The sequence below is a fragment of the Microplitis mediator genome, chromosome 10 (genome assembly GCF_029852145.1).
Source record: "Microplitis mediator isolate UGA2020A chromosome 10, iyMicMedi2.1, whole genome shotgun sequence".
Taxonomy (NCBI): domain Eukaryota; kingdom Metazoa; phylum Arthropoda; class Insecta; order Hymenoptera; family Braconidae; genus Microplitis; species Microplitis mediator.
This window is the reverse complement of record NC_079978.1, coordinates 4,231,051-4,252,488: the sequence shown is the minus strand read 5'-3', so window position 1 is coordinate 4,252,488 and position 21,438 is coordinate 4,231,051. Positions and strand designations below refer to the sequence as shown.

Below are 21,438 nucleotides of genomic sequence, written 5' to 3'. Positions count from 1 at the left end.
CAAAAATTTTCGCTATTTCCGGAACCAACATCCGCATGTCTCTTTGTACCAAAAGAGGTGATTTTGAGAAAAAAAAAATTTGTCTTATCCTTTTAAAAGACATCTTAAAGTTGTGTGTGTAGTATTTGGGTTGGGAAGTGTTAAGGGAAGTTTTTTAAATTTCGCGCCATTAGTGTCACCGCTCCGCGCTGAACACGCAGCACATTTGAGAATGTACTCCAAGTACTAGGATCTGGATGCGGTAATTAGATTAATGAATGTTTAACCCTAAATCACATGTGTGGACGTAGATAAAAATAACATATTTCGTAATTTGTAATCAACAAAGTTGATTTATAACATCATAAACTGTCATCCCGGTACGTATGACAATTATCTTTATTTCAACTCTCAATTAAAATAGATAAGTGAATTATTAATAGAGTATTGAGTACCACAATTATTAAATTAATTGTATATATTCAATCTAATTAATTTATTGCGTCATTGCAGGACAATCCGGAGCTGATAAACCATGCCCACGATAAGTGTAAAACGTGATTCACTCTTCAAAGCACTTGGACAAACATATTGTACATAATTTATATATTATTATTATTGTTATACTATTTATTTATTTTAATTATTAAACTATTTTTTTTAGCCGATGATGAGTTCCAAAATTTGTGCTTTGCTTTTGGATTGGAGCTCGATGAAGTTGTAAGTTACCATTAATCATAATCTGTATAATTACTAAATAAAATATTTGAATATTTAATTTAAAGACTACCGAGCAACAAATGATCGCCAAAGAACAAGGAACAGAATACACTAAAAATGCATCTGAAGAAATAATTTATAAAATAGATGTACCAGCAAATAGATACGATCTATTGTGTCTAGAAGGTTTAACCGCTGGTCTATTAGTTTTTCTAGAAAAGTAAATAATCATGAAATATTATCTTAAGTTCATGATACTGAAGTTAGCCGACGTCTAATAATTTTTGGATTTTCTTTTTGCCGGTAAATTTAAAAAGAAAAAAATTGCACCTGTAGTTTTTTAAATTTTCTACATGTGAATATTTTTAGTTTTCATTTTTTTGTAATTGATTTGTTGAAAAAAAAAATCTGAAAATTTTAAATTGTCTGCGAACTTCAGGATCATCTTAAGTTCTTAAATTAATATATCAAATAAATCTATTTAATTGTTTATTATTATTTAATAGAAGCCCGCAGCCACGTTACAAGCTTATTTACCCAGCATCTCCAAAGAAACTTGAAACAATAACTGTAACAAACACGGTAGGCCAGAAAATAAATAATTCATAATCTTAAAGTATAGTAAAAAGTTATTGTTTATTAAAGTAATAAAATAATTCATTACTATTTGTAACAGTGTAAGTACATACGACCTTTTGTGGTTGGCGCAATATTACGAGGAGTAACATTAACTAAGGAGTCATACGACAGCTTTATAGACCTTCAAGATAAACTACATCAAAATATAGGTAGAAAGCGGTCGTTGGTATCGATTGGAACCCACGATCTAGATACTATCAAAGGCCCCTTTGTTTTTAATGCTAAACCACCGCAGGATATTCGTTTCAAGCCTCTTAATCAAGATAAAGAGTACACGGGTGTAGAAATTATGGATTTATATGCCGTAAGTTCTTTTTTTTTATTTTTAACTTCATTTTAATAATTAATTTTTCACCATACCCGCACCGAAAGTTTAAATTCTTGCCCTGTTTAGAGGAAAAAAATTCATTCTTTTCTCTTATGAGAAAACATGATAAAAATATGATCCTAAAGTTAGCAGACAATTCAAAATTTTCGGATTTTTTTTCAACAAAACAATTAAAAAAAATGAAAACTAAAAATATGCATATGTAGAAAATTTTAAAAACTACAGGTGCAATTTTTTCAAATTTTTTTTTTTTATAATTTACCATCTAAAAGAAAATCCAAAAATTATTAGACGTCGGCTAACTTCAGTATTATGATAAAAATTAGTGCATGTGTCATTCTTTCAATAAACAGAGGCCAAAATTTAAACTTTCTGGTGCAAATCTGGTGAAAAATTGTATACACACCCCGGAGGGAGGTATGACTCACCTTCGACTCGCGTAGGCAATTATACATGCGGGTTGGAATGCCCTACTTACCTTCCTAGGTGTGTAATATACCAATTATTTTATTTATCTGCTTAATTAATCTAATTTATTTTATTTTTTATGACAGCATCATCCACAATTGAAGCAGTATTTACCAATTATTAAGGATAGTCCACTCTATCCAATTGTTTATGACAGCAATGGTGTCGTATTATCATTGCCACCAGTTATTAACGGTGATCAATCAAAGATTACTTTGAATACAAAGAATATTTTGATCGAATGTACCAACACTGATTTAACTAAGGTACTGCCATTGTTTAATAAGTATTTTAAATATTTATTTATTTATTAATTAATTAATTAATTATATTAATTGCGTAGGCACAAATTACGGTAGATACGTTAGTATGTGCCTTCAGCGAATATTGTAAAGATAAATATACTGTTGAGCCAGTAGAAATAATATATGAAGAAACTAAACAAGTATTTCGTTCACCGGAACTCAAGTATCGTATTAATGAAATAAATTGCGACGATGCTTTGAATTATATAGGAGTAAAGCAAACACCCAAGGAAGTAGCTAAATTATTGTCGAAAATGTGCTTGAAGAGTGAAGTTAAGAATGATAATAAAATAGCTGTGGAGGTACCACCGACACGGCATGATGTTATTCATGCTTGCGATATTTATGAGGACATTGCTATCGCTTGGGGATACAATAACATCATCAAGACAGTTCCTAAAACTCCGACGATTGGGCAGGAGTTTCCTATAAATAAATTGACCGATCATGTACGATTTGAATTAGCGCAGTGTGGATTCACGGAAGCTCTAACGTTTGCTTTGTGCTCACGTGAAGACGTTGCTGATAAATTGGGCTGGAATTTTGATCACATTCCAGCGGTTACTATTTCGAACCCTAAGACACTGGAGTTTCAGGTTGCGAGGACAACTTTACTCCCGGGTTTATTAAAAACGATTGCCGCTAATAAGAAAATGCCATTGCCATTGAAGTTATTTGAAGTATCTGATGTTGTGCTCCGGGATCCCAAAGCTGAATGTGGAGCCAGAAACCAGCGGAGGATTTGTGCTGTCAATTGCAATAAATCCGCTGGTTTTGAAATAATACACGGACTTCTTGATAGAGTTATGCTGCTGCTCGAAGTACCTTGGAGTGTCGATAAAACTAACGTTGGATACTATCTTGAAGCAGTTGAAGGTATAATTTCATTAATGATCCTGACGTTAGCCGACGTCTAATCATTTTTGAATTTTAGGAAAATGATAAATTAAAAAAGAAAAAAATATTTTAAAAATCCCACTTGTAGCTTTTTTAATTTTCTACATGCGAATATTTTTATTTTATTTTTTTGCAATTTATTTGTTGAAAAAAAAAAAATTCAAAAATTGTTAATTGTCTGCTAACTTCAGGATCAATTTAATTAATGATCTTGAAGTTATCAGACAATTAGCAATTTTCGGATTTTTTTTTTTCAACAAATAAATTACAAAAAAATAAAAAAATGCACATGTAGAAAATTTAAAAAACTACAGGTGCAATTTTTTCAAATATTTTCTTTTTTTTATAATTTACTGTTTAAAAGAAATCAAAAAATTGTTAGACGTCTGCTAATTTCAGTATCATTTTTAATTATTATTTATTGTAGTGAAAATAGCAGACAGACGTCCGATGGTTTTTCTGTTTTTTAATCAACAAATTCATTGGTAATTATTGTAGTAATTTTAATTTTTTTTATTTTTAGATCCCACGTACTTTCCTCAACGCTGCGCAAATATAATAGTACATGGAAAACCAATTGGCAAAATGGGTGTACTTCACCCAGACGTGTTACATAAATTTGATCTTCATCTTCCTTGCTCATCGCTGGAAATAAATATCGAACCATTCTTATAAATAAAATAATATTATTTTGACTAAACAAAAAGTTTGTACTATTTTTCACAAATAATATAATATTAATTAAAAATAAAGTAATTATTCACATTAAATGTAATACCCATTTATTATTAATACAAACTCTGTAAATAATTAATATAAAATGGCAATGAACTGTCATGTTGATTAGCATAAAAGTAAAAGGACTACTAATTAAGAATGAATGGACAAATTTAATAGTTATAATATAAGTAAGAATGTATGTACTTATGTATGTATGTATAAAATTAGTGATTAAAGAAAGTAATTTGTATAAATTACAAGAGCGAGAATTTGATTTAAGCGCCAGTAGATAGCGACTGCGTCGTGTTTTTTGTGAAATGAAATGTACGCAGAGTATGGCTGTGGTCTTTTCGCGATTGGGCCGCGATTGATAGCGCGCAAGAAGGAGATAGAGAAAGTATCAAAGTGAGAGACGAAAAAAGGGCAAGTTGTGAGTCAGAGTGAGCAAGAAAGCCATTGCGAGAAGGCTGTAAGCGGCCCCTAACGTTTGCATCCTCCGAATAGCAGCAGCAGCAGCAGCAACTGCGGAGGGTATCCGGGTAGGTTGGTCGGGTTGGGGAAAAGACTAGGAACTGGCTCTGGTCGGCCATAGTCGGCCATAGTAGACATGGCGGGTGTTAGCTTACGTGAATGACGGCAATTGTGAATAGTATAATAATAAAAAAACTTTATAATTGGATATTAACAATATATATATAAATAATAAAAGTGTTCAATGTGTGTATCTTAACACGAGAACAATAATATTGGTGTCATATGATTAATTTAGTAGGTAAAAATGCAGAATGTAGCACAAGGAACATCCTCGGATAGCCAGAATAACGATAGAACGAGTGTTGTACACGACATTACGTCGTCTACTCCCCAGTCCTCGAACTCTAGCCCCACAAAGTCTGAGACCGAGACCTTTTCGGAACCACAACCACGCTTTATGACAGACTCATCTGAGAGTGAAGAGGACAGTATTTCAGAGGTAACTTTTATATTTTAAATCATCATCATCTTTACATCCACCATCAATCCTCCATTTTCTTTTTATACACACTTACACACATCCTACTTTGTACTTTTTTTTTTTTTCTTCGTTCGTTCCTTCTCTTCCTCCATCCATTTCCATTGCGCACGAGGGGCGGCCTTTCGTTAGCATCGCAGTATGCCTTCCTCAACTCACTGCCATCATCAGGCCCTCATTCATTCCATCGTTTAAATTCAGCCTATATATATTTATATACCTACACACATACATATGCATGTATATCTATCTATCTATCTCTGTACATTGTAAATACATACATACATACTATAAATACGTATATGTATATTATATTGTATATACATATATGTATGTACGTATACATATGTAAGTACGTATGCATGCATGCATGCATTAATCATTTATTCATTTTCCATTGGACAATTCCTCGTATTGTTTTTCCCCTATTTTTATTACAAAATTAACGCAACCGCTGAATCACCCAAAAAATCATCGCACCGTTGGTTTCATTGGGAAAGAATGTCTAAAGAAAAATAATAATGATAAATCCGGTGTGGGGACGTACTAGTTGTCAATGACCGGTGAAAAAAAAATTTATCAAGCTGGTGAAATTAAATTTTTGAAGGCGAATGTAATTTAAAATCTCAGTGTTTTACATTACAAATACTTGAGTTATGACGTGTGGAAATTCGAATGTATATGTGTGGATATAACAACAACAACAACAGCAGCAATAATAATAACAGTAATAGTAGAATTAATAATAATGAGTAAGAGAATTGCAGGCAAGAGATAAAGACAACGCGATAGTGAGAGGCAGTACGTCGTCTCGTGTCGAGTGAGAAAGAGATAAATCCTGTCTTTATTCGCAATGTAAGTTTGTTCTGTGTGACTGTGACATGATCGGATAATGAAATTTATATCAATGGGGACCGATCGTTTCATGTGTACACTTTTTTTTATCTTTATCATAATCTGTGTCTTTACTTTTAAATAAATTTACGAAAAAACTTTGGCATGCCAGTGAGATTTAGATTTAAAATGTCCAGATAAATGGCAACAGCAACAATTTTATTATTAATAATAATAATTGAATTTAATGGTGTTGATCGTGGTGGTCGTATCCCGCAGTCGCGTCAGGTTGCTGGTGCCTTTGATCCGAGGCCTACGACCTAGCTCTCCCACTATAATGCACGAGGCCTTACATTACTTGCGCCACGAATCCACGATACGCGACTGCGAACAACTATTCTCTCTTTTTCTTTACTTATACACTTCTTAGCTTTAATACCTAACCAACTTTTCTCAACTACCACTACTGCGACCTTTTATAACCACGAACTAAAAAAATAACCTTACTAATAAATCGACTGGGGCTAAAATTTCTGCGCTTTTGATTACATAACCGGAAATATACATGCGTTTAAAGGTATGCATCGCGAGACGTCAGTCAAATACACGCACGCGGGTTCGTAAAACGCAAGTTAAATACACTTAATACTACACATTCTATTACTACTACTACTACTGCTATTATTATCATTATTAATCTTATTATTATTACTATAATTACGATGATAATAATAAAAGTTAAATAAGTTATCCGCCATTTTTATTCGCAATAAACGGAGATGCGTGTCCTAAAATAATTTAATTCACATAATTTACATAATTATTGTAATATTTATTTTCTACTCCATTCCGTTTCATTTTTTGAATCTTCTCTTGTCTCCACTGCTATCATTATTTAATGCAATCTAACCCATCCCAAGTAATTAGGCTCGACGCACCGAGCTTTAAATCATCCATGGCTGCGTCATTTACACCAATTTAAGATTCCGAGATGTTCTCATTGCCCCTCCTTTACTTTTTCTTACAATTGCTCGTGCATTTACACACACATGGGCATTCTTACACACAACAATAAAAAAAAACACACACACAGACACACTGCATACATTGAAAGCGCCACCATATTACATATTTGAAATCCTTAAGGAGAATTATTTTATTTTCCCAAGCATCTTGTGCTACACAGTATTGGATTTAACTTCGCTGGAGCTCTTAAACTCAGATGTCCAAGGAATAGTGTGTGCCCTTTCTCTTCTCCACCCCTGGTCGATCCTTTGTTACGCCTCGATAGCACAGAGTGAAACATTTCGATAGTGTGTCGCGACTCGCGAGTGAATCAGCAGGGCCGTAGCTAAAGGGAGAGAATTATAAACTAAACTGCTTGTGCTTTAAAGAAAAATAGTTACGTGCTGAAAATAATACATAATATTAAAACTATGTAATAAATTACTTGTTGGACGTAAGTGTACTGTAGCTCGTGAGTATGATTGACGTGAAAAATGACGTGTGAGTAAAAATTACCGTTCGAGTGTCAGTAGTTTTCTTTTTTCATATTAAATCCAGCTTTCTGGAAAAACTTTTGATAGGAATGGCCGTGCATTGTTGAGTTTTCCGTTTCGTATTTCCTACTGTAGTATAGTCGGTTAGACCAAAGCCTGCAACAGAACGAATAGTTTTCTGTAGAGTTGAGTTGCTCTGAGTAGTCCGAATCACCCAGCCGAGGTAGAGGCTCTCAAACAATTCGATATATATATGGTGTATATATATATATATACCTAATACTGACGTGCATCAGCTTATATTATACTTTCACCCAAGTGTCTTCTCTCTATTCCCCGTTGTTGTTCATCCTTGCTGCTGGTACTGATCATGTCGTGACGTTTTATTTTAATTATATGCTCTTCATTAGAGTGGAAAAGTTACATTCTTCATATTATCACGAGTGTGTGCTTAATAGTACACAGTAGTAGTGTATAGTTTGTTACATTTTTTATGTACAATAGGTATATATATATTTATGTATGTACATTTTTATTTTTCTTACAACCTATGGGTTTGTGGAGTAAGTGAGCGAGCGAGCGAATGAGTGAGTAAGTTCACATTGTAGCTTATAACGTCACTCAACGTTTTGTGCTCTTCTATTCTCACGGCAATAAAATTAACCTCATGTTCAGTGTATTATTTTGTTGCTTAATTTTATTTTATTTTATTTATTCGTAACGAGTTTGTTAAGGTGTGACTAATTTACGTTTTTTTTTTACGATAACTTGAGTTATTTCATGGAAACTCACCTAAAATTAATGTCCTCTATCCTGTAGCACAGTCTATGGCTCTCATATATATAGATACATATATACTCGGGCGGTCATAACCTCAATTTATCATTTTAACTCGTTCTGCATACCAGAGGAAATCGACGTCATAATTTTTTTTAATACGCATAAGGAAATGTCGGACGCACGTTAAAAGCACAATGTTGATCTAACGTTAAGATTAAATACATAAATTATATAATTACAATAATTATCTATATATATATACATTTTGAAGTTGTTAATTGAAAGAAAGACCGTTAATTTTTCATCACCGCACATTGAGCGTCAAACGAATTTTGTTTTCTTTTTAATTTTTTAAAAAAATGTCAAATAAATAATTAAAAAAATGACACCAGAATCATACTTGAAAAATTTTCAGCCGGATATATTTCGTGCTTCGCTTGATCAATCTACATTAGAGGAGAGTCATCATCACCTGGAGCCATCAAAGTTTTTATTAACACCCGAAGATCCAGAACGGTCTGTTGATCCAGAGACACAAGCGAGACTGGAGGCACTGCTGGAAGCTGCAGGAATTGGTAAATTGTCATCAAGTGATGGAAAACATTTAGCTGACCACGAGGTATTAAGAAGATTAACGTCTAGCGTGTCTTGTGCGCTAGACGAAGCTGCTGCAGCATTAACTAGAATGCGTAGTGATAATCCACGTGGACAGAACGAAAAACGTTCTCTTGTAGAAGCCTGTACTGACGGTGACGTTGGAACTGTTAGAAAATTATTAACTGAAGGACGCAGTGTCCACGAAACTACTGAGGAAGGCGAAAGTCTGCTTTCTCTTGCTTGTTCTGCTGGATATTATGAACTAGCGCAGGTTTGTTCGAGTTATTTATTTAATTATTTATAGTGAAAATATATTTCAATTGTTCAAGTTGTTACTATTATTATTTTTCAACACAGGTACTGTTAGCAATGAACGCCAACGTTGAAGATAGAGGTATCAAAGGAGACTGCACTCCGCTGATGGAAGCTGCGAGTGCTGGTCACGTTGACATTGTCAGTTTGCTCATCGCTCATGGGGCAGACGTCAATGCGCAATCCACTTCCGGTACGTATGACACTTTAAATAGTATTTCTTATAAGACCTGACTTGTTTCTTTGCGTTTCTTTGTTTATTTGTTTATATTATCAAGTATTTACATACATAGACTCTTAAAGTAAAGCCGTAAATGAGAACATTGTTTCTGAATGATTAATAGGTAATACACCATTGATGTACGGATGTGCTGGTGGCCATGAGAATGTAGTGAAGGCATTACTTGAAGCTGGCGCGAATGTTGAAGATCATAATGAAAATGGGCATACACCGTTGATGGAAGCAGCAAGTGCTGGCCATGTGCCAGTAGCTAAAATCTTATTGGAACACGGTGCCGGCATTAATACTCATTCGAATGAATTTAAAGAATCGGCATTAACACTCGCGTGTTACAAAGGTCACCTGGATATGGTAAGATTTTTGTTGGAAGCAGGTGCTGATCAAGAGCACAAGACCGATGAAATGCATACTGCGCTGATGGAGGCATCGATGGACGGTCATGTAGAAGTAGCCCGACTGTTGTTGGACTCCGGTGCCCAAGTTAATATGCCGACTGATAGTTTTGAATCGCCGTTAACACTGGCTGCGTGTGGTGGTCATGTTGATTTAGCGATGCTTTTAATCGAACGAGGAGCAAACATCGAGGAAGTTAATGACGAAGGTTATACACCATTGATGGAAGCTGCACGTGAAGGTCATGAAGAAATGGTGGCATTACTCTTAAGTCAGGGTGCGAATATTAATGCTCAGACTGAAGAGACCCAGGAAACGGCACTCACGTTGGCATGCTGTGGTGGTTTCCTTGAAGTTGCTGATTTTTTAATCAAAGCAGGAGCTGACATTGAGTTGGGAGCATCAACGCCTCTCATGGAAGCTGCTCAAGAAGGTCATCTGGATCTTGTACGTTATCTCCTTGAGTCTGGTGCAGATGTTCATGCTCAGACTCAAACCGGTGACACAGCGCTTACCTACGCGTGTGAGAATGGTCACACGGATGTTGCAGATCTTTTACTTCAATTTGGTGCGGATTTAGAGCACGAATCTGAAGGCGGACGAACACCTCTGATGAAAGCCTGTCGGGCTGGGCATCTGTGCACCGTGCAATTTTTAATATCTAAATTGGCCAGTCTCAATCGTAATACGACCAACAACGATCACACGCCGTTGTCACTTGCCTGCGCTGGCGGACACCTTGCGGTTGTCGAGCTATTGCTTGCCCAGTCTGCCGATCCATTCCATAAACTCAAGGACAACTCAACTATGCTGATTGAGGCGGCCAAGGGTGGACACACCAGTGTTGTTCAACTATTACTTGACTATCCTCACAGCATTATGATGAATGCTCAGCATAATGCTGCTACCCCTGCCCCTATGCTGCAACAACAAATGCAGCAGCAGCAGCCACAACAGCAACAGTTACAGCAACAACAGCAACCACAGCCTTCTCAAGTAATCCAACCCCAACCTTTGCCTCAACAACAACAACCACAGCAGCAGCAGCAGCAGCAGCAACAATTGCAACAACAACCAATAATTCCCCAGCTACAACCACAAAACCTTAGTCATCAACAGCAAGTACCGATGTCTCATCAACAAGCACCATCACTTCAACAACCCCAGCATCAACAGCAACAACAGAGTCCAGAACAAAACCAAAACCAAAATTTACAACCGAAGCATAATAGCCAAAAATCATTGCTTCGAAAGAATCGTTCGGTGACGGTGATGCCGGACGCAAGTTTAACCTCCGCTGAAGCGCAGCAAGTACGAACTCAGCCTGCAGGTGAAGCTATCGCTGCATCGATGGATGACACAAATATATTAGATAAAGGCAGTGGTGTTTTTACCAGTTTATCAGAACCTAATATTGCATTAAGTTCAACGCCATTACCTGTTACTGCGTCCACGTCTGCTGAGAGTCGTAAAAACTCGCAACACGAAAAAATTCTTCATAAACAACAAATTCTCGAAGAATTACAGGTACATATTGATATCAATAAATTATAATAAAAATAATAATCATAATAATTAAAGGTAAATTTTTGAATGGTTGTAATGTTTGCAGAGGGTAGAACGCGAACTTCAGATCAAAGGCGCAGGCCATTTGTTTTTAGGTACTCCTAATTTAGATGAACAAAAAAGACAACTAAAATCCGGTGATGGTGCAGATTCAACTGATTCACTACTGCCAGGAATGTCGAATATTGATTTACCAACTCAATCAGCTACTGCACTTCATGGTAAGTAAATAAATACTTTTAACTAAATATAAGTTATCATTTAATTCACTCGCGTTTCGACGTATTATTTATTTTTAAAATTCCTCCCTCGATTGATTAACGCCGGTGTCAGTACATTAATCAAAATTATTAAAATTACTAACGAAACGGGCCGGGTTGATTCGTTTAGATTTATTATTGAACATGTACAACGTTATATTGTATTAGTTATTTATTTATTTATTTTTTTTTTATTGCACTCGATTACTTGTTTTCGGTTACATACTAAAAACAAAAAAATTAATTAACTTATTGGGAAAAAAAAAAAAAAAATAAATAAATATTAACAAGTTGCTGATCGCGTGAGTATTATCAAGGTAAATTTCGTCGTAAGACCGAAAATGGCACAATCGTTCGAATGGTATTGGTGTTTCGTTAGGGTTGGTTTGCGGTGGCACGACATCCGATTTATCGGGAGGCCTGTTGTCATATCAAGATACCAATCAGGCACTAGCGTATTGTCGCGGGTTATATCTCGCCAAGCGCTTATCGTTGGAGGAACGTCTGAGACTAGCCCAATCCATGCCTCTGGCTCCTCCTGCAGGGGATGCAACATTTCCTACAACGATGACGATGGCCAACTTCACGACAACGCCACCGCTGTCATTGCCAAGGGCTGCTGTCAGTGTACCGGGAATTACTGGGACATCACCAGCAGCAGCAGTGTCAACTGGAATTGGAATACAATCACCGCAGATCACTGGCACTTTGACTCTTCCTCATCCAATAACGGCTAGCAGTGACGTCAGTCAAAATACTGCCATCAGTGATCGACCCAAGGCTAAACCTGTCTCTAAGAAAGAGGGTAAAAATCTTCGTAAGCCCAATCTTGCTGCTGGCAAGTTCATTCAACAACAAACACAGCAGCAGCAACAACAACAACAGCAGCAGCAACAACAGCAGCAGCAACAACAACAGCAGCAGCAACAACAGCAACAACAACAACAACAGCAGCAGCAGCAACAACAACAACAAGTAACATTGGTGGGACTCCAACAGCAATATCAAGAAAAACAACGACAGCATGTATATCAGCTGCAACAAGTTCATGACCTTCAACAACTTCAGCAATTGAATCAACAACTTCAGATGCAGTTGGACCAAGTACAGGTTCGTCGATTGATTATCATCATGCACAGTTAAACCTAGAAATTATTTTCGAGTCGGTTACCATAAACAAGTTTTTGTTGTACTATCAGATAAAAAATATAAATTTTTTTTTATCATGAGTTAATGTTGAAATAATAAAAATTTATTTATTAAAAAATTAGACAAATAAATGAGGAAATTTTGGAATAAAAATTATTAATATCTGATGACAATGAATAATTGGTTACCCACTCGGATTGCTGGACTAATGGACTGACTTTGATAATGAGACAATCCATTGTGGATGTAATATTGTGTGACACTATTGCTAATCTCTGAATACAGGTACAGCAGCAGCAGCATCATCATGATGTACATCAATTTCAAGCTGGTGTTCTAAGTGACAGTGGTGCTATTGTAATGCCCAGTCAACTATTGGCTCACCTTCACCCCACTCAGACCCATCTTGAGCATCTTCACGATCAGGTACAATCAAGTAGATAGAAAATTTAACAATTAAAAAAAAAAAAAACTAATGAATCATCAGAGAATAAATGATTTTTTTTTTTAACTTACATTTAATAACAACTGCTTCCACATCATTTGGAATTTAAAAATTATAAATATCTAAAAAAAAAAAATATAATAATACGAAATGATGTCTTGATGTATATGCGTTTGACTTTAAATGTAGCAAACAACTCAGCAAAATATTCCGGAGCCTTTGGACTCTGAATTGGCAAGATTGCATAGAGACACTGCCTGCCCTTTCTTTGCTGCCGCACCTAAAGCTAAAGCATTGACTGCTGACAGCACTGTCCTGAAATTAGATGACGAAATGCAGATACCAATGGACGAGGTTGCCGAAATAATCGAATCAATTACCTTCGACGATGTGCCTAACGGTAACTATATGGCTCGTAAGATCATCGCGATATTTTTATATATTATTATTATTGTTCATAATGTTTTAAATGATTATTATTATTATTTTCTATAATTTTTGTTCGATTTTGCTTAACTCTGTGCTTCCACAGTTGGTCCAGACGATCAAGATGAATTAGAGCTTAAGAAATTTGGTATTTGTGACAAAGACCAAGAGCAGCTCTCAAAAGACCTTGTATCCATGGAACAACATCAGGTATTGCGTCAAGTTGAGCAGGTGACTTTTACATATATATAAAATATACTTGGATATAATATTCAATAAATTATATTAAAGTAATTTATTATTTTTTAAATTGTTAATTTGTAAATAATAAATTTAGGATGCCAGCGGCTCTGGAAGACGATCCAGTGAGAGATTAACTCGAGAAAAAACTCTAGATGATGTTTATAAGAAAGGTTTTAAACGCGGTTTGCGTATGGCAGCTGCGCAAATACGTGGCTCTGAACCACCTTATGAGGATCCTGGACTCGATCCAACAAGTATGATTAATAATTAACTATTTTTTTTTTCTTAAACAAAAGGTTTTTAATAAAGTAAGATGTAACATTGATGATAATAAAATTTTAGTTATAGATAATCTAGTGCTGGGTTGGAATCTAAATGCAGCTACACGGAACAAGGACAAAAATGGAGCTAAAGTTAGTGCTGGAACTAGTAGCAGTAGCTCAAGTAGCAGCATTAGTAGTAGCAGTGCAAGCAGTAATCAGGTTCAAGTAGCAACGCAGACTCAAGGACTGGCAACGAGTACCGTGACAAGTCTTACGGAACCCGATAAAAAACAAGTATATACCGCAAATGCCTGTGCTAAAGAGAAAAAAGCTAGGCATGCTCTTTTATCACAGCAGCCTTCTCCATGTCAACAGCAGCAGCAGCAACAACAGCAGCAGCAGCCACCGCAACAACAAACCACTGCTGGTCCGGTAGTAACTGGTCATGTTCAACAGCAGCAGCAACAACAACAGCAGCAGCAGCAGCAAGTGCAGCAACAAGTTCAACAAAGTTATCAATTAGATCCAGCGATAAGTGTACCAGTTGGAGCGTATGCAGGCAGTGTTGTAGTACCTACAGGTGCGCAGGTCACCGCAGATCCAGCTCCAGGTACTTATCCACCGGCAAATCAGAATCAGCAGTTTGCTTGTATGGATGTTGATTCAGAAACAGACAGCAATCATGACACGGCACTAACGCTTGCATGTGCTGGTGGTCACGAGGAACTTGTTGAATTTCTACTCAGTCGTGGTGCGGACATTGAACATCGTGATAAAAAAGGTTTTACACCATTAATATTAGCAGCAACTGCTGGACATCAAAAAGTTGTTGAAATACTTTTACATCACAATGCAGACATTGAAGCACAGTCTGAACGAACTAAAGATACACCATTGTCACTTGCTTGCAGTGGTGGAAGATTTGAGGTTGTAGAACTATTACTGTCTCGTAACGCCAACAAAGAACATCGCAATGTATCTGACTATACACCACTGAGTTTAGCTGCATCTGGTGGTTATGTCAATATAATAAAACTTTTGCTGCAGAATGGTGCTGAAATAAATTCACGAACCGGTTCAAAACTTGGAATATCTCCACTGATGCTTGCTGCTATGAACGGTCATACTCAGGCAGTTAAATTACTATTGGATATGGGTAGTGATATTAATGCGCAGATTGAAACAAATCGTAATACTGCTTTAACTCTTGCTTGCTTCCAAGGCAGACATGAAGTTGTAAGTCTGTTACTTGATCGTAAAGCAAATGTTGAGCATCGAGCGAAAACAGGATTAACACCATTAATGGAAGCCGCCAGTGGTGGTTACGTTGAAGTTGGTCGTGTTTTATTAACTAAAGGCGCGGATGTTAATGCAACTCCTGTACCCTCGTCGCGTGATACTGCCCTTACTATTGCCGCCGACAAGGGTCACTGTCGTTTTGTTGAATTATTATTAGCACGTGGTACCCTAGTTGAGGTTAAAAATAAAAAAGGTAACAGTCCGTTGTGGCTCGCTGCAAATGGCGGTCATCTTAATGTTGTTGAACTTTTACACAATGCCCATGCTGACATTGATTCACAAGACAATCGTAAAGTGTCTTGTTTAATGGCAGCCTTTCGTAAGGGACATACTAAAGTTGTTAAATGGATGGTTGGTCATGTAACGCAATTTCCAAGTGATCAAGAAATGACAAGGTATATTGGTACTGTTAGTGACAAAGAACTATTGGAAAAGTGTCAAGAGTGTGTTAAAATAATACGCGCTGCTAAAGAAACTCAAGCAGCTAAAGCCTATAAAAATGCCAGTATACTTTTGGAAGAACTAGATATGGAAAAAACACGTGAAGAATCAAAGCGTGCGGCAGCAGCACGTAGACGTGAGCGTAAAAAAAAGAAAAAGTTGGAAAAGAAAGAAGAAAAGCGTAAATTGCATGAGGAAAATAAAAAGAATGAAACAATTTATGAGGATAAAGAGGATGCGTCAAAAAAATCGGAAGATGAGGATGCCGATAGAGCTGATGAAAGCGACAATGAGGGTGGTGCTGACAGTTGCGAACGTCTGGACAACGTTCCCTCACCATCCCCAGTAAATCGCAGCCCTGATGATCCTGATAAAGAAGAGGGTGACAGTGGTATCGATGCTAATAGCCAAGGAAGCTGTAGCAGTAATGATGTTAAAGCACGCGAACGAAAGAAAGATAAGAAAAAGAAGAAGAATAATAATAATAACAACAGTAATATTAATAATAGCAACTCAAATAATAGTAATGATAAAGACAGCTCCCCACATCGCCCTCAATCTTCAGTTTTTGCTTCTTCTCCTTCATCATCAAATATATCCCAATCCTCCATAGTAGCACCTAGTAGTAAACTTCAAACTTGTTCTTCAACTTCAATTCCTAATTCAACTTGTGCTCCCGATAAACGCGCTTCAACTAGTAATAGTAATGCCGGAGGTTCGTCAACTTCAATGGCCACCTCGTCTGGCAACTTACGACAGCCAGTTGCATCTTCCTCTACTAGTGGTAATAATAATAATAATTCCTCCGAGCGTAAGCTCAAAGGACAACTTGTATTTGAATCTTCAAGGCATCCTGCAGAGCGTGAGGACTTTGAGGCAACCGGTAATGAAAATTATGTTTCTGGAAAGGGAAAGAAATCTAATAATAGCATTAATAGTAATCAGTATGATAACGATGGAATAAACAATAGTGTTAAAACATTAAATTCAACGAGTCCGAAACAGGCTGGTAAACGAGAAGAGGGTTGGAAAGAAGTTGTTCGTAAGGGACAATCTGATTCTGATTCTGGTAGATTCATGAATTCTCCATGTCGTTCTAAAAAAATATCGGTCCCACCAAATGCTATTAGTCGTGTTATTGGTCGAGGTGGTAGTAATATTAATGCTATTCGCGCTGCGACTGGTGCTCATATTGAGGTTGAAAAGCAGAGCAAGTGTCAAGGCGAACGTATTATCACGATCAAGTAAGTAGCTTACTTTTTCGTAGAAAATTTAGAGTCATTATATAAATCTTCCCCTTTTTCATCAATTACTGTAACATTTTTCTTTATTTTATTCAATAGAGGTCCAACTGACGCTACTAAACAAGCTCATACTTTAATAGCTGCTCTTATAAAAGATCCCGACGTAGATATCCTTCAGATGCTGCCAAAGAACAAACTTACGGTGATTTCTTCAACTTGGGATAAATCGACGGCACCAACGAGTGCCGTAAGTTTCTTTTTCTTTTTATTTTTAATTCAAATTTTCTTAATACCGTATTTTTTCTAATCGTTATTTATTTACGGTCTTTATTAGACATCCAAGCCTAAGACGGGACCGGTAAATAAACCACCAACCACTGTCTCCGGGACCACTAGTTATGCAACTAAATCTGGTTATACTTCATCGGGAATATCCTCTGTCGGTCAGATAATGCCCTTAAGGTCATCGTCATCAATTAAATTAGCCGGTGCATTTTCAGCGCCTCTATCACGCGCAACAGCACCACGACTAGTAGCAGCTGCCGAAAAACGTGCTCATGCCGCGGCAGCAGCAGCAGCAGCAGCTGCTGCATCTGGACAGGTATCATCCTCGTCATCTAATACCAGAACAACAATGTCTTATACTAGTGCTATTATGACCTCGGGACGGGCTACTAAACTTATAACAACAACTGCACCGCAGACATTTGCTGCTAAATTGTCGGATATCACTGCCTCGACTCACACATCAACTTCAAATGTACAATTAAATCATACAAATCAGATTATTAACAACAGCAGTAATAATAATAATAACAACAACAACAATAATAGTAATAGTAGTAATAAACAAAAGTCCTCGTTATCATCAATATCTCAATCTCAAAGTTCAGTGAATAATGTTATGTCATCAACACCCTCGACATCGCTTAACTTATCTCATCAAACCATGACGAGCACATCGCCCAAGCACTGCCGTACACTGCCGTCTCTATCTACTCAAAGTATATCAGGACATTATAATAGTAAAACTTACTCATCGTCTGGCCCTATGACCATGCAATCCTCCACAATAACATCTACTGTTGTTTCAAATGGCTCGGATAATATTGTGTCGTCTACTTCTGTTAATTCTATGCGTGTTACACCATCTCCACCAGTTGTCACGCAATCAAATAGTTTTCAACAACAGCAATCTCAACAGACACAGCGAGAGCAACAGCAGCGAGAACATCAGCAGCAGCAACAACATCAACAACAGCGAGAGCAGCAGCAACAGCAACAACACCAGCAACAACAACATCAACAGCAGCAGCAGCGGGAGCAGCAGCAACAACAACAGCAACGAGAGCAGCAGCAGCAAGCTCATCACCATTCGCATCAACAGCAGCAACAACCCCAACCAATACGCAGCACGACTCCAGTTATTTCAGGAATTATGGAACAATCTGGATCACATCAAGCTCAACAGCAAACAAGTACACCACTTGAATACTCTTTGTTCAATGATAGTTTTTCAAAGGTTGCTCAACAATCAGTATGGGGAAGTCGTGAAAACGAATCTCAGAAGGGTATGAATTTTGCAACAGTTGCTGGTGGTGGTGGATCTACAAATACTTCTAGTGCTCCTTCCAATAAATTTATTGACAGTGTACCACCACAAGTTGATGCTTCAAAGGCACCTGGTTACAGAGGTACATCGATGTGTTCACCAGTTTCCAGTAAAACAAGTAATAGCAGTGTTATGTCATCGGGCAACTCAACAATAGGCAGTGTACAAGGTGTATCACCATCTGGTATTCACAACAGCTTACAGCAACAGCAGCAACAGTATCAAGCATCAATGAATTATGGTATGAATGATCATCAATTGCCAAGTAAAACAACAAGTTTAGCAGTTGCACGGCCAGTTATGAATCAACAGCAGAATATCGAACTACAAAACGCTGGTATTAATCAATACAATAGAGCTGTATATGCCAGTGATCTTGCCTCGCGAAATCTCAATGTAAATCATCAGCAGCAGCAGCATCAGCAATCTCAACGTGAGATGCAGCAATCGCAACAGCAACAATCACAGCAGCAGCAACAGCAATCTTCCCAGCAACAGCCAACTCCATCTCAGCAGCAACAAGCTTCTCAGCAGTCTCAGCAGCAGCAACAACATCAACAGATGCAATCACAGCAGCAACAGCAGCAGCAGCAGCACATGATGGCATCAAATTCACAGCAAAACCTCGAGGTTGGTTTATTTAAAAACAACTCTGGTGGATACGACCATGCAAACGTTAATTCTAGTTTATTGAAAATGGTACCAAATGACGGGCAATCGAGTGGTGGGCATCCGATGATGCCATTTCATCCACATATGCAAAGTTATGCTCCATCAATAAGCCAATCAGCGAGTGTCAGTACGACTGTGAGTATGTCAAGATTAAATCCACGTGCTCCTGACTTTTCAAGTTCATTACATCTCAATAATAAACCACAAGTAACGATGTTCAATCCACCAACGGGTATTCATCCAAATATGTTTGCACCGGTACCAGCAGCACCACCAACTGGTATGCAACCAAACAATTTAGCAATGCTTGGTAATTATCCTCTGAATAAATATCAGCAACAACAACAACAGCAACAGCAGCAGCAGCAGCAGCAACAACAACAGCAGCAGCAACAACCAACTGGTGGACCAAATTCACGTGGACCACCACCACCGACTCATCCATCAACTATATCATCAAACGGACAAGCAAGATGGCAATTCAGCCATCCGCCACACAGTAATTATCCACCGCATCAAGATCCAATGATGGCACAAATGGGATTCCCCAATCATTTGGGTAACATTGGTGCTGCTCAAGTCGGTGGCATTGATCTGATAACTGGATTAGAGAATGGAGGTTCGCCGACAATGTCACCCTCATCTCCAGGTCAAGTTTCACAAGAGATGAGTCAATTAAAATTAGAAGACCGTAAAGTACCGAGGCCTATTGGTACTGAAAGAGCATGGAAAAATTATAATTGTGGTATGGGACCTGGTGGTGATGCTGAGCCTCCAGTTAATTGGATGTTGAATGATAAATCAGTTGGATCATGGAATATACCTGGAATGGAGAGACAACAAATGTATCGAACAAATGCTTCCTATAATCGTGTTTCAAACCTTGATCCAGATATCCAGCAGATTATGGATTCAGGTTTTCAGGTAAATTGATTTTTTTTTATTTTTAATAAAATTAAAAATAAACCACCCTATGAATTTATCATTTTATTAAGTAGTTCATTTTATTGCATTTCGATGACCCAGCATTTGATTATCTGCTGATGATTTTGGTATTAATTTTCTAGTTTCTGTTGATAAACGCGATTTATTTTTGTATTTAGATGGACTCCGTCCCTCATTGTCAGGTTTAATAGTTGATCCTAAAAATAAAAACAAATTTCTATATACATATTTATACTAATATTAATTTCAGGGGCATATGGAAAATCCACAAGCATTCCCTAATGGTACTGCAGCAGCATTATCAATGATGCCAGGATTAACATTATTTCCAGGGCAGTATGGAAATGCGACTGTTTTATCAGAAATACCACCACCAAATGATACCACTAAAATGGATGCGCCAGGATGGGGGATGCCTGATCCGACAGCACAAGATAAACATCATCCGGTAAATATTTTATTCTTAACATTATCACTATACTTATACATATATAAATATTTATCAGTAATTATTTATACTTGATTATGTTACAGGGATGGAACAAATGGACACACTAATTGCTGTAGCTGAGACCCTAATTCTCGTTACACGGCTTCTTTTTTTTTCTCAATACTGCAAAAAAAAAATCGAAAACAAACCACCATAAAGATGCAAGACACTTGGAATGAATTATTACTATTAATGATAATGAATAATAAAAATTAACATAACAAAAAAAAAAAACAAAAAACACAAAAAAAAAAACAAAAAATCTAAAATGAAAAAAAAAAAACTAGTAGTAGTAGTTGATGAAACTGGCGTAAGCGTGTTGTTTCTAGACACCACAATTAATTACATTACTACCTTATATTCATTGACACCCAGAAAATCCAATATATTACTTGTCATGTTAGGTGATAAGATGGTAAATCCTTATTACAATTTATTGCTATTATTATCTTCTAATATACTTATTCGATACCAATTAATAAAATTGGACATATGTGGCGGCGTGGAGGCTAACGTGAGCCAAGGAGCGGTCATGTGAAAATAAAAAAAAAAATGCAAAAAAAAAAATAACAAAAAAATTAAAATTCATTGGCTTGATTATTTGGTAGAACATTATCGAGAAATCGATATTTCTACTCCTTTATTACCTTTTCCTAATA

At 36.8% G+C, this 21,438-nt stretch overlaps 2 protein-coding genes and 1 long non-coding RNA gene across 12 annotated transcripts; 2 read left to right on the top strand and 1 right to left on the bottom strand.

Moving 5' to 3' along the window:
• Positions 1-200: 200 nt before the first annotated feature.
• LOC130676019 (phenylalanine--tRNA ligase beta subunit) lies at positions 201-4,114 on the top strand. The gene is made up of 9 exons (XM_057481974.1): positions 201-359; positions 493-572; positions 644-699; positions 765-919; positions 1,206-1,281; positions 1,376-1,642; positions 2,221-2,400; positions 2,478-3,315; positions 3,860-4,114. The coding sequence occupies exons 2-9, from the start codon at positions 515-517 to the stop codon at positions 4,009-4,011; spliced, it is 1,782 nt and encodes a 593-aa protein (XP_057337957.1). The 5' UTR covers positions 201-359; positions 493-514; the 3' UTR covers positions 4,012-4,114.
• Positions 4,115-4,445: 331 nt separating this feature from the next.
• Positions 4,446-21,122, top strand: LOC130676194 (ankyrin repeat domain-containing protein 17-like). Of its 10 annotated transcripts, XM_057482256.1 has the most exons (16): positions 4,446-5,029; positions 8,597-9,049; positions 9,136-9,283; positions 9,435-11,251; positions 11,337-11,511; positions 11,930-12,660; positions 12,985-13,125; positions 13,334-13,559; positions 13,677-13,801; positions 13,908-14,067; positions 14,156-14,370; positions 14,452-17,060; positions 17,160-17,307; positions 17,395-20,268; positions 20,540-20,737; positions 20,824-21,122. In XM_057482256.1, exons 1-16 carry the CDS (start codon positions 4,835-4,837, stop codon positions 20,845-20,847), a joined length of 10,239 nt encoding a protein of 3,412 aa, XP_057338239.1. In that variant the 5' UTR covers positions 4,446-4,834; the 3' UTR covers positions 20,848-21,122. The 10 variants fall into 10 exon arrangements, with proteins under 10 accessions (XP_057338239.1, XP_057338238.1, XP_057338237.1 ...); XM_057482255.1 differs by having other exon boundaries at positions 13,334-13,544; positions 13,677-13,780; positions 14,156-17,060; XM_057482254.1 differs by having other exon boundaries at positions 13,677-13,780; positions 14,156-17,060.
• On the bottom strand, positions 5,024-7,810 carry LOC130676196 (uncharacterized). The gene is made up of 3 exons (XR_008991390.1): positions 7,678-7,810; positions 7,424-7,557; positions 5,024-7,311 (listed from the first exon to the last, which is right to left on the bottom strand). It is a non-coding gene; the product is annotated as an uncharacterized LOC130676196 (long non-coding RNA).
• Positions 21,123-21,438: the final 316 nt, after the last annotated feature.

Bases quoted from the DNA above. Each gene is read 5' to 3' on its own strand.
- LOC130676194 (XM_057482252.1), top strand. From the start codon at position 4,835: ATGCAGAATGTAGCACAAGGAACATCCTCGGATAGCCAGAATAACGAT. The intron at 9,284-9,434 runs GTACGTATGACA...AATGATTAATAG, and splicing joins CAATGCGCAATCCACTTCCG to GTAATACACCATTGATGTAC. The intron at 14,068-14,155 runs GTATGATTAATA...ATAAAATTTTAG, and splicing joins TCCTGGACTCGATCCAACAA to TTATAGATAATCTAGTGCTG.
- LOC130676019 (XM_057481974.1), top strand. From the start codon at position 515: ATGCCCACGATAAGTGTAAAACGTGATTCACTCTTCAAAGCACTTGGA. The intron at 700-764 runs GTAAGTTACCAT...TTTAATTTAAAG, and splicing joins GATTGGAGCTCGATGAAGTT to ACTACCGAGCAACAAATGAT. The intron at 1,282-1,375 runs GTAGGCCAGAAA...TATTTGTAACAG, and splicing joins CAATAACTGTAACAAACACG to TGTAAGTACATACGACCTTT.